The sequence below is a fragment of the Centroberyx gerrardi genome, chromosome 16, assembly GCF_048128805.1.
Source record: "Centroberyx gerrardi isolate f3 chromosome 16, fCenGer3.hap1.cur.20231027, whole genome shotgun sequence".
Classification (NCBI taxonomy): Eukaryota; Metazoa; Chordata; class Actinopteri; order Beryciformes; family Berycidae; genus Centroberyx; species Centroberyx gerrardi.
Genome location: NC_136012.1, coordinates 14,498,958 through 14,511,846, shown reverse-complemented (window position 1 = coordinate 14,511,846; position 12,889 = coordinate 14,498,958). Strand labels below are relative to the sequence as shown.

Genomic DNA, 12,889 nt, shown 5'->3' with positions numbered 1-12,889 from the left:
AAGAACATCAGCCATTATTTATGTAGTCTATAAAATAGCATCAAACAGCTGTAGGGGCAAAAGTAATTTATGGAGGAGGAGGGCCACAACAGTTCAATTTGTCATGACCAGTGAAGCTTCACGTGTAGTTTGTTCAGCAGAAGAGGCAGTGAATTAGAACGGGGAGTTTCCTGATGTTAAATCTTCTATTTCCCATTCTGCTCTGCCCAATGCTACTGCCAGCATCAACAAAGTTAATCATTGACCTGCCCCTGCTAGCTACCCATACAAACCAATGCACCCCTCCCACAACACACACAGGATAAAGAGAAAAGTAGCCAAACTGTGACACCCACTGACCATGAACCTCATGCGAACATTCAAAATGTCTTCAATCATTATCCAACAGTGTAGCAAAAAGAAAAGGACAACAATGTATTTGATTTTTATTCATTTAATTCAGGTATATATGATACCTTAAAATCACAGTAATCATTGGATGGACTACAGTTTGAAGGCACTCCTCAATCACAAGTTTCCAATGTGTTAGACATGTAGTCAAGCACTTTTCTACTCTAAATTGAACATCTCCATACTACATGTGACTGTAAAAAAACAGAGAGAAAGAAAGAGGAAAAACATCCTGACTGACAGGAAGACAGACGTCACAGCAGAAAACTTGCTTGGAAGGCTGGGAGGTCATAGGTCATTTGGTTTGGCTGAGGAGTGGCAGCAGTTAGGGACATTCACAATAGCTACTGACTTTAACACCCACAGCTCCGTTCTGTGAGCGCTAACGCACTCTCGTCTCTTGTGGTTTGTCACTGAAGTCTGTGTGCGAAGCTTCAGAGACCTGGCAGGTTTAATCTTCTCCTCCACAGAGCACCAGCAGGGTTTTACGGTAGTCTCCTGAGGTATCGCCCTGAGGAAAAATACAGATTGATAGGAACTTGAATTAATGGAAAATTCTTGATTTTTGGCCCGATATTCTGTTGATTTTTGGCCCGAAGCATTGTCAGTTGAAACTGGAGTGCATGGTTTGGCTCTCAAACATTAGCAAAATTGACTTTATTCATCACTGATGTTGAAATGAATGGGAGTAATGGAGGTAATCTTGACATGTTTTATTAGTCTTGGTCAAATCACCAGAAATCAACAATACTTTGTTTCAGGAATTATTATTAAAACTGGAATTAATGGCTAATTGGCTATCACTAAAACTGGAATTAGCCTTTAAGTCAGCACACGCTCACTGACACAGATATCTATCTTGATCATAACCAACAATTGTATAAAAACATTAAATGTAATTTGAATCAAATGAAGATGTCTCTGCTCTGGGAAGTCAAAGGATGAGCAACGCCTGGGCTGTAAAATGGCAGAAATTGCCCACTCATCAAACACACACACACACACACACACTCACACACAAAGTTAGTAACACATATATAGGTTGAAAAGAGAGTCAGTAGGCTCAGATCAAAATCCATTTCACTACTTAAATTGACAACTTAAAAATATGCTGTCATAGGCATTGTCTTGGTAAGGATCAGACCGCCCTGATTCAATTAAAAAAAGATCTACAAAAGATGTTTGCAATTTTGAAATTTCACTTGCTGTTGCATAATTTGATAATATTTCTGGCAATTTCTATTGGTGTCACGGCGATTTCATCTGTAAGTTAATATAGAACTGCTATTGGGCACTTCCTGCCTCTGAGGCTGTTAGCCAATCACACTCAGGATGTAGAGAGGAAGTCAAACATGCAAGGGAAATTCCTAAACAGCTGTGCAGTAGCCGCAGACCCGTAGTCCACCACAGGAAGCTATAGATTACCGTACCCCACCACCCCACCACAACACCAAAAGAAGGATGTGCAACACACACGTAGTTACAGACCGGAACAACAGAAACCAGACAAACACTCTACAGAGATGTAGGACAAACAGAAGTGAACACTACAAACCAACCAAGAGTGTTAATAGACAAAAAGTTTAACTTACAACCATGGTTTCTACCTGGATGAATTCATGGAGGGAGGCGTCATGTATTTCCTTGAACTCTTTACGAATATTGAAAAGGTCAACCTCACTGCGGGAGACCATGATGCGGATCAATGCTCTGTCGTCGGTGCCAAGGCCCTACAGAGGAGATCAATAGATGCTCTGTTTATTCTGATTACAGTAGCAGCTACTCTTCGAGACAGCTACAGAATACAGAAAATGATACAACAACCTAAATATAATCCATGCACCCACAAAGTAACCCTTTCACTAGCTTTAGCTGACACCCACAGCCCCTGACTATCTGTAGCCTTAGCAGGCCTGGAGTTTAAATTAGACAAGGCCATCAGGGGCTTTCTGCACAAATAGATTTACCTTCATGGCTTTGTACAAACGGTCGGCAAAGTAAGAGGGCTGGTTCTTCACACTGCGAACTGCAAAGGAAAGAGAGAGCCAGAAAGGGCTGAGGAGGAGCCACAGACTATTTGTCACCATCAGAAAATGGACACCACTCATATGGTCAAAGGTCAAGCTCAGTCTTTACCTATTGCATAAAAGGCATTTTTCACGTCTCCAGACATCTCCTTCTTGATAATCTGTTCGATGTCCTTATTGGTGTATCTGACAAATTCCTGGAATACTGTAAAGGGTAAAGGGTGTTCAGTTATCGTGGACCAAAACATTTTGTTACATAATTGAAATTTGAATGCACATACACATTTAGATCTGTAATTCATCTATCACTATGACTCCTCTGTCTTGACCCTTACCTCTCCTGAGATGAGGGAAGCTCCTGGTGCACAGAATACTCATGAACTTCATCTCCATGTCATCAGAGTCTGCGTTGCATGCATTTGCAAGTTCCTGTGAGGTTCAGCAAAAACAACAAGAGCAATGAGCATTTTCTCCATGTCAGTACTTATATATACCTAATAACAGAATCAAAGCATACATTAATAGTAAGCAACCCGCATTATAAACTCACCTGAGCATCTGCATTAGCTCTTTCCACATCTGCTGGACCCTCTTCTCTTGCACCCTGAATAGATTAAAGCATGTTCGGTTAATACTTGGGTCTTAACTTTAAGCTATAGGAGGTTTCACATCAGCGTATTACTATTTCTATGATATGGAATGCAAGATATTATGAAAACTGTGAATGTGATTATAATTGACCTTTTCGGTCTCTGCTACAGCCACTAGACTGCAACCAGTGAGTGGGTGTGGAAATAAAATTCATGATAGGTTCTCATAAGGATGAACAGTACCTGCACCAGAGAAACAAGGATGCGGCAGAAGTGGCCTGATGTGTCTGACTGAATGGCTTCCTCCAGAGACGTCTTATAGCCTACAAAACAACGGCTCATGATGATTTGATATATACTGCATGTGACAAGTATTTATAACAGAAACATGAGCCCTATACAGTGATTTTAAGGCCGTTTTTGGTGTCCCAGATTGGCTGCCAAAATCTAACTCACCGGCCTGGTAGGCAGCGTTCATGGCATGGATCTCCTCATTGCTCCTGGTGACCAGGATCTCAATCAGAGAATGTTCATCTGTCCCGGCACCCTGTCAAAACAGAGAGGTTTTACAGCACAAAAAGGCAGTGGAGCTTCACAACGACAAGAAAATCTGCTCCAATTTGTTCGCGAGAATCAGGTCACACAGCTAGATGGAGAAGAGAGTGTGTGTCTCTATTTATATGCACTGACAAAATCTATATATTGCTACTTTTGTGTTTTTATGCATAATGTTTATATGTATTTTAATGACCCACCTCCCCAGTACTGTGTTGAGCACCTCATGCCCTTGAAACAGTGAGTGCCTTGACTTTTTGCCAAGCCTAAACATCACATGTGTGGTGGGCTGAGGGCCATAACAATGCTAGTAGATATTTATCATTTAGAAATGTCTACTTAGGTCTTATATCAGTGTGTCATTTGTCAGTATGCCTTGTAATAAGCAAATTATGTCAAATAATTCCATTGCATCAAAATTGATCAAACAGAATTTCCTATCAATCCTTGGGACAGACTATTTAGCACATCATTTTCTGCTCAGAGTAAAAGTTGGGTGGGGTTTGCCACATCAGGACAGTTCAGACAGTGTTTTAGAAGTTATAAATACCTCAAAGGTAAAGTTATTTGACTTCCAAATACTTTCCGTGTGATTGTCATCACAGTCTAGCACCAACTGCACCGCTATGGGGCAAACCCCACCCATCTGACTCGCGATACAACAAACCATAAATAGTGCAGTATGTGCAAACACTACTTGTCTTTAGGTCTGGTTTAGAACCACTTGGAGGACCAAAATATCTCTTGTGGGGGGGTACATTTAGTCATTGAGCTCTTCTTTTGCAGTGTAGACTAGCATATCTAGCAAACACATCAATCAGCCATCTCAAGAATGAACCTGTAGGCTGCCTACTGTCAAGCGACCCACTTCTAAAACAAAAGATCTCAAATCATGTTGTGATCGGTATCAACTCCCACAATACCTCCATTGCCTTCCTCATCATTTTGGCGTCAAACTCAGCTGGGGTCAGCATGAGCCCGATGATAAGCCTCTCTAAGTTCTTTGACAGCTCAGACTTCAGGTCCTTCATCAGATCCTGAGAACAGATCAAACACAGCGGCATATGTTGACATGTCATTAATGGAAACTGTTACTGTCTTGCAGGAAACATTTTGAAGCAAAGAACCAATAAGAAGTTGAACTGTTTCTGCGTTTACATCCAACGGTTGATGTGTAGGTGTGTATCAAAAAACAAATAAGAGGTAAGAAGTACATGTTCCAACGTATAAAATGGCATCATCATGCATTTTTCTTTAATTTTAAATAATACTTGTCTCTCACCCTTCCCAATAAGGATTTGAAGGCCTGTCTGATCTCTTGCCTCTGGGCATTGCTTCTCTGTGCAACAATGTCAATGATGGCATCTTCGTCTGTTCCTGTAGCCAGGAAAGGGATAATAACATTTAAAACCTATCACAGAGTAGTAGTAGTAAATGGGCTTTCTTTTACAAAGTGGGGTTGCATACCAAATCCTTTCATTGCTTTCCTCAGAGCTTGTGCGTCAGCAGAAGGGTCAAAACTGCCTGCAGGGCGGATTGTTGGTCTCAGCTAAGGTAGAAGAATGACAAAATGGGAGGATTGAGATTCAATATTAACACAGATGCACAATGTGGAGTAGCAAAGCAAAGCAGTTTTCAAATACACACTCCATATTCCTGGAATTCAATACACCAGATCTGGAGGGTTACAGCAATAAACATGCAGAGGTCTGCAAAACATGCAAGAGATAAATGTCACTGAAAGCTTTACTCAGCTGAGCTCATAATTCTTGGCATTTTGAAATAGGATATAAAGCTTTATGATAATATTCCCTTGACATTTGAGGGGGAGTGTGGCCTGTTGGGGTTAGAAGCCGTGACACCACCATCAGGCAGAGGGTGGGTGGCCTGAAAAACAACTCAATCAGATAAAGAGTTAGTGAGAAAGCCTTTTGTTGCCCAAAATGCTGAGACCTTTGTGACATTCGCTGGCCACTCAGGCACAATTTGGATCGAGCGTTGTAACAAGAACTGCCTGTATTTCAATTCTCCGATTTGTAAAATGAACAGCATTCTGATGCTATCACGGTTAGACAAAGCCTTTGCTGTGCACGCATGGCAGTGTTATCAGCAAGTTTGGGGCTCTGCAAGAAACAGATCGTTGCAGAGCCAGCAGACAATTAAGATGCATGCCATTGCCAAGCCAAACATGCAATGACACATCTAAAGTGGGAGTAGACGGGGCCAAACCTGGACTTTGGTCATGGAACTTAATTCCCACATCTTGTAGGCTATCTGAGCCGCTTCAGGGAAGAACTCTCCAGCTAAACTGTAATGACCAGTGTGACAACAAGAGGCACAACACAGCACACTCAGAACAGCTAACACACATCAAGGAGGACAGAGTGGGGAAACGTCTTAGATCAGGCATCTATTATGAAATACACTCAACATTACACAAGTTTCCTTTAACTTTGAGATAATCTGCTTATTTTCAAAGTATGACATCACCGAGTAACCCTGCTTTCATGTCCCATTTTACCGACTAGTCTTCTGCCTTTGTATATGTTTCAGCAGTGGCTGATTCCTATACAATAATAATATACTTCTGCTGTGTTTCAAACAGCAAATGTCAATTTCTTGGAGTGACATTTACTCAGGAAACAGTAACTCCCTACAGGTGGAGCTCTATCGCCACCATCTGGTTGCTGTTGCACACAACCATAACTTACTCATCATCTCCTCCACACAGACAGAGCAGAGTCCTCTTGTAATCCCCTGATGTGTCGTCCTGAAAGGTAAAAGACACATAGAATTTGGTGACAGGCATAGCAGCCTCTGATGCTATTTAACTGTAAGTAAAATTAGTTTTTCCCCCAACCTTAATCATGTTATAGAGTGATTTCTCGTAACTGAGACGGAAACACTCTCGAATGTCCAACATGTCTAATTCAGAGCGACAGATCATGATCCTGATCAGGGTGTTGTCAGCTGTACCAAGACCCTGCAAATGGAGAAAGGGACAGCAGTTGAGGGACAGGACAGTGTGGGAACAGGAAATACACTAAGCACTTTTAAGAATCAAATTGACTATCAGTACAAATTACATTGTATCATTTCTTAGTCTGCCAGTAAAGAGGAAACTGTTCCTGTGGTTTATTTCCTGTGTTGCTGCCTGCAAATAGCTGCAGACAAGACTGAGCAGCTATTTCTACACAAAGCCTGAGTGTATTCACCTTCATTGACTTGTAAAGGCGCTTGGCAAAGAACATGGGAACACTTCGGATGCACTGGACTGTGGGAGAGACCAAGCAGAAAACCCTGCGTTAATTGGCAACTTGACATTCCCTATCACATCAGAAAGTGGTTCAAACACAGCGAAAATAGCTTAATTTGATTGAAGGTGAATATAGCGGGTAAAAGGTTGTGTAATTCATACCAACAGCCAGCATCAGCCTCTCAAAGTCCCCAGACAGTTCACTCTTTATGCTGTCCTCTATGGACTTCTCTGCAATCTTCTCATACGCATCAAAAACTAAACAAACAAGAAAACAGGACATTTCTGTGAATTATGTGAAGTTTTCTATCTCAACATACTCAAAGTATCTTAATGTGTTGATGCAATTGCTAGTTAATTAAAGTAAACAGTGAAGGGACAGTAGTAGGAGAGTACATATTATTGTGTAGTATTTAGCTACAACTTATCATCCCGTAATTACACTTTGCTGTAACTTTATATATGACATGAACTCCTGAGGGACTGAAGGTTACAGTGTCTGGATGCCACACTCCCATGCTAATTTCCCCCACAGCCGTGCTCACCCATCTGCAGGTGGGTCACACTGCGGCTTCCCAGTATCATGATGAATTTGGCCTCATCAGTCCCCCACTGCTCTTCCCCTGCTGCAAACAGGTCCTGAGCAGCGGTGAGAAAGCACAATGCAATGAGAAGAAAGTTACCAACATCCAGGGTCTATCACTGCATGCAAAAAAATTATTTAAATTACTTAATAAGTAATTCAATCTTATTGCATGTTTAAAATCTTATATATATTAAAACAGGTGGAAAAAATCGACTAAGTTTTGATTGTTTCAAGAGTTTCTTGAATAATAAAGGGACACATTTTCTGGACTAAGTGACAATATCTTAAAATGAGGCAGGTCACTCCATTATTAAGATTATGTTGCTTGATTGAAAGAAAATTATCATATAAAGTCCATTCATGCTGGAAAAAATGTAAACTATCTCAACCCATTGGATGTTTTTTTTTTCACTTGGATTCTGAAAGCTAGGCTTTTAAGACTGATTAAATCACTGTTTTAAATGGATATTGTGTGCAGTGTATAAGCCCAGTTGTGTGGCGCTGAACATCTTCTCTATTAGACATGATATGTTCAAACTCTCACTTGTGCGTCCTGCTCCACCAGGTCTCCGTCCACCACTCCTGACTCGTCTCTGGTCCCCTGGAACCACGAGCACACAGTCACCAACACACCAAAACAACAGGCTGCTCACAAGTCAGCACCTAAAGGTGCTGTCCACTGTTAACTGGATACCTGGCTGGCAATAAAGTTGACTCTTCAGTGAACTGACCTGAAGTAAAACAACCAGCATCTTCTTAAAGTGTCCTGAAGTGTCCCCAACCACGTCCTCCTCCATGTCACTGCCATATGCTGGAGACAGCCACAGAAATGGATGCAAACAGATGTATGTAAATGTATAGAGAGTTAAACAAACACACATTGTCTGTTTATTTGAAATGATACCCAGTTCATTTTGTATAAGTTAATATAATAAAAAAAACATGCCTCACCATCCTTGTACGCCGCAACCATCTCATGCATCTGCCGGTTGTTTCTAGATGCCAGGACTTCAATCAGGCATCTCTCGTTTGTTCCAGCTCCCTTGAAACAGAGCATGAAATTAAAGATAAATATAGAATTAAAAATAGCTGCCACTTCATTTGATGTAACTGAATAATGAGAAAGAATCTGAGCATTAGGTGAATACCATACTTTCAAAGCATCGTGGATTTCTTTGGCATCGTGGTAGGCTGGGGCTCTCATCAGACTGACGATGAGACGCTCAAATTTGCCCGTCAGCTCATACTTCAGATCATCAATCAGATCCTGGAATGTGAAATGACAATTCACATTTACAACTGTGCCCTACTGAGTAATCATAGTGTTATATAGGCATAAATATAAAGGCATAGTCACTCATCACATGATCTTTAAGCCAGGTCCATTTCTGAAAAATAGGCTTCTAATTTAGCAAACATTGTCACTAATAGATGACATGATGATATGTATTCTTACCTTTCCAAAGCTGGATTTGTATGCTGCGATGATCTCCTGCCTCTGTGCATTGCTTCTAGCGGTGACCAGATCCAAGATGGCCTCTTTATCACTGCCTGAGGAGCACAGAGCAAAATGTTCAACAATAACCATCACAGTCACAGATAAGTCACTGATCTCTAACTGTATTACTACTGTGACTGTAGTTCTTTCTGTGATCATTCAGCAGACGGGGGGAGAGGATGAATGGATGAGATGACCTTTAGTTTCCCTGGCCAACATATCACGAAGCAATGAAACACTCACCGATGCCTTTCATAGCATTGTAAAGAGTCTCAGCATCTGTGCTGGCATCAAAGTCTGGAGCATCTGTTACTGTGCCTCTGAACCCCTGTAAGAAAAAAACATGTTTACTTCAATTTCTGAGGTGAAACAATTTCAAGTGTGTTGATTCAAGGAGAGAAAAGGTGCTCAGTGATGCTCAGGATGTGTAGAGCTCAGCTGCAATACTTAAAGTTGCAACTTCTTTCACATTAAAACGATAAATGAATAGGGTATTGTCTGTGACCTTGTGTGTTCATGCCTAAATCCCCTTTTTGTCTGAAATTGGCTTTTCAATGATGATGGGACGTATACCATTTGCTGTAGGAGCAGCCATCAGTGAGCTGTATTGTGGCTGTGAAGGGGAGGCTAGCAGTCACAGTGCAGGGAAGTCACAGCAACAAAGACAATGGCAGAAAGCAGGAAGAAAACAAAGTACAGCGAAGTGAAACATGCAGATTGAAAATTCTTCTTAAACGCCTGCTGTGGGCTTTATGGATGTCGGTTACCTCAGCCTCAGTTCTAGATGCTGTTTCAAGGCAGACAGCTCGTCAAGATGAGTGACAGGTTTTGGGACATCAACTTGCCCAGCTGAGGGGGAGCAGGGCGGGACTCACAATACACTTTGCTGCCTCAAGGTGAAAAGTTACAAATTGGAGTACTGACTTGACCCAAGGTTCCTTACAGGAGGGGAGTAGGGGCTGTGTAAGGCCACATGAAGGGACATGGCAGCAGCTGACTGACAACTGGCACCTGTCTGACCCCCAACAGATTAGCGGAAACGTGCTCTCTCTCCCTGTGTGTGTGTGTGTGTGTGTGTGTGTGTGTGTGTGTGTGTAGGGGTGGGATGGTGGGTGTGTACGAGCAACAGGGAGTCAGGTTACACACAAAGACCTGCTCCCTTTGCAGGGGTCCAACACACAATGCTTCAAACAAACTCTGACAAACGACAGGCTTTACCAGCTAATACCACTGGGTATGTAATGTCAAATTAAGCTCTGCAGAAGAACACTGTTGAGAAAAATCCAACTAACTGCCCACGCCCATTTGATAATAATAACTACAGTTAAAGAGCCCTCTACCATTTTGACACTATGAAGTTGTAAGGTTATAAGCTCATTCATGGGGGGAAATAAGAGAACTTGGCCTACATGTTAAAAGCTCGAACTGCAGCTGCTGCCTTAGAGATTCCTGCTGCATTGAGGCAGTGGGCCAACATGACCTCCCCACCCAGCTGAGGGGGCCACTGCACATGCTCAGATCCTCCGCTTCAGCATTACCACAGTGGCCATCACTCTTCACGACAGCTGGAGAGCTTCACCCACGTAGCAACAGGGCCACAAATACAGACCCCTAGCAACAGACTTTCACTAAACAAGCTGTAAAAAAGACATTTCTAACTAATCACCTTTCTTGCAGCGGGGTGATTATAGTCCTAATCTTTATTTAATGTTATCAACCAAGTTTGTGCTTCCTCATCCTTCCGTGGGTTTCTGCTGTAGCCAAGTTGCCTTTGTCAAACAAAGCGAGACCACAAAGTTGTTCAGTATAATTAAGACCAAGTGTGTGTTTCACTTGCAATAAGACCAGAATTACAGCACAAAGAGTTACAGCTGTGACAGAAAGCTGGATGTCTGCCGTAAGCCTTTAATAGCTATTGTACAAAGCCATTGTCTTTAGATAGAAGCTGTCATGTGTGTCTATCAGCAACATATAGCAACATAGCAATGACACCCTACACGACTGCCTTTATAATAGGGAGGAAACACATGGCTCAGAGGTTCAGGACCTCGACTCTGTCCACACCTCATTCACTGGTGCACAAAACAATTTCATGCCCCAATGACAAACAGTCTGTTTGAGACTCCGTTAAACAATATTCCCTATTTCATATAATGCACATTAGACTTATGTAATGTAAGACGAGAGAGGCCTCAGCCACTTACCATTCCCATATTTGGTCTTCTGTATCAACACTGTGCAGGAATCAATAGTTTCAACCCTAAAGGGGGAGAATTGCTGAGGTCAGATTGGGTAAGATTACAAAACATCCCTGTCCTGTCGAGGTGTCACTCTCCTGCACTGTCCAGTCAAGCATGTGACCAGGAGTCATGATGAGACTGCATCCTACATTTCCAGAGTGACATTAATGAGCTGGTCTATTCAGTGTACTGCACATTATACCATAATTACACATGACTGCCATCATTACTGAAGTGATCACTGCTTATTGTGTATTCTTGAAGCTTAATTCTGAGCAACATTGCACAGTAAATGACAGAGGGAACAAGGAGACCATTTTTCATTAAGCCACTTGACCTCACATTCACCCAAAAATGACACGTAGGTGGGTAATATTGGCTTTAGGCCTAGTGGCAGTTTAACCTTCCTGAAATGGTTGGCAAGTCGCTTCTAGCTTACAATAAAGCTATTCAGACAGGCACAGCATATTGACGCACAACTAATAGGGACAATATTCTAACTTCAACTTTAACTCTGTCAAATTTCAAGTCCAATTTTTTTACTCCAACCAGAAATACACTAAATTAAAGTACCCAGATAAGATCAAATTAAAAGGTTAAATGTTTGTGACAAATGTAGACTTTGGCCATTTAAATTTTCCACAGAGAGAGGAGAAAAGAGAGAAAAAAAATCCTGCAATGTTTTAAAGGCTATCTTGTTTGGTTAAGATAGAAGAGGAGCTCTCCAAAAATAGCATAGTTTACTTTAATGACAGATCCAAGGTCTGGGGGGAGTGAGCCTATATCTACAGAGCCACACCCATATCTGTACCCCATATTGCATAATGAACTCCTGTAGCCCAACTTATACTTAACCATATTCTCTCCTATAGGGTTTTCTGAAACAAAATAACTAAGAAGGTTTAGAGAAACTATTTTCTTCTTCTTCTTTACTTAGGCTATTCACTTATCTAAATTTGATATGTTCCTATTGGGTGTCTGGTGCAATTCACTGGCAAATCAAATAATGACGCATCATGAAACTTCAATGTAATCTATTTCTAATGTCATCTCTCCTTTAAACTATTCACTCACCGACTGAGCTCGAGGCGAAGCAGCCTCCAAAATGAGATCAGCTTACCTTTTTTTTGCACGAATTACTGGATTTAGCAGTCTTCTGTGAGAGTGGCCCTGCTGCCTGTCCTCTGTCCCCACTATGCCCGGTGCGTCTCAGCCGGTCAGACTCGGACCGTCCCGTTGCGTGTCCTCTGCTGTGACGCAACGACTGCGGCGCTCTCTCGCGCAGCGTGTCCAAAGTGTAAGTGAGAGCCTGAATCTAGCAGGGCAGGGTCTCACAGTAAAGAAAACATATGGTCCTGTCTGTGTAGCGTTCACTTCTTACTGAAATCCGACACGCACAGCAAGCAGCAGACCTGAATTACGCAGAATTTTTTACTCACAAATATATTTTTTCTGCAGCTCCTGCACATGTGGGGAAACGCAGACACAAGCTGAAACCGTATTGTGGGCTGCTTACATCCAGCATGTATTTACCGCTGTCACGTCGAAACAGCCTTTTAAAAGCCTGAAGCATCAATAATACACACACCTCCCCATAGTTATTAGTCATGCATGGAGAGAGACAGAGATCACTTTATTGTAGCCTATCAGCTGGATGTTTTAGGTAATTGATGCCCTCTTGTGCTGAACTCGGTCACATGACATGAGAGTTCAAATGTGATTTTACCGGAGGAAAGCATGCTGGCAC

At 41.9% G+C, this 12,889-nt stretch overlaps 1 protein-coding gene across 2 annotated transcripts; it reads right to left on the bottom strand.

Annotated features, from left to right (window-relative positions):
• Positions 1-413: 413 nt before the first annotated feature.
• Positions 414-12,337, bottom strand: anxa6 (annexin A6). 2 transcript variants are annotated; one of them, XM_078288974.1, is made up of 25 exons: positions 12,266-12,337; positions 11,107-11,164; positions 9,146-9,230; positions 8,861-8,955; positions 8,558-8,671; positions 8,356-8,446; positions 8,136-8,215; positions 7,949-8,005; positions 7,364-7,457; positions 6,981-7,076; positions 6,778-6,836; positions 6,423-6,545; positions 6,274-6,332; positions 5,792-5,870; positions 5,030-5,111; positions 4,845-4,939; positions 4,486-4,599; positions 3,464-3,554; positions 3,251-3,330; positions 2,968-3,021; positions 2,753-2,846; positions 2,527-2,622; positions 2,358-2,416; positions 1,983-2,120; positions 414-901 (listed from the first exon to the last, which is right to left on the bottom strand). In XM_078288974.1, the coding sequence occupies exons 2-25, from the start codon at positions 11,113-11,115 to the stop codon at positions 842-844; spliced, it is 2,004 nt and encodes a 667-aa protein (XP_078145100.1). In that variant the 5' UTR covers positions 11,116-11,164; positions 12,266-12,337; the 3' UTR covers positions 414-841. The 2 variants fall into 2 exon arrangements, with proteins under 2 accessions (XP_078145100.1, XP_078145101.1); XM_078288975.1 differs by having other exon boundaries at positions 1,998-2,120.
• Between the last annotated feature and the right edge of the window lie 552 nt (positions 12,338-12,889).

Coding starts and splice junctions, on each gene's coding strand:
- anxa6 (XM_078288974.1), bottom strand. Junction 8,006..8,135: donor TGCTGGTTGTTTTACTTCAG/GTCAGTTCACTG, acceptor TCGTGGTTCCAG/GGGACCAGAGACGAGTCAGG. Junction 2,623..2,752: donor CTTCCCTCATCTCAGGAGAG/GTAAGGGTCAAG, acceptor TACCCTTTACAG/TATTCCAGGAATTTGTCAGA.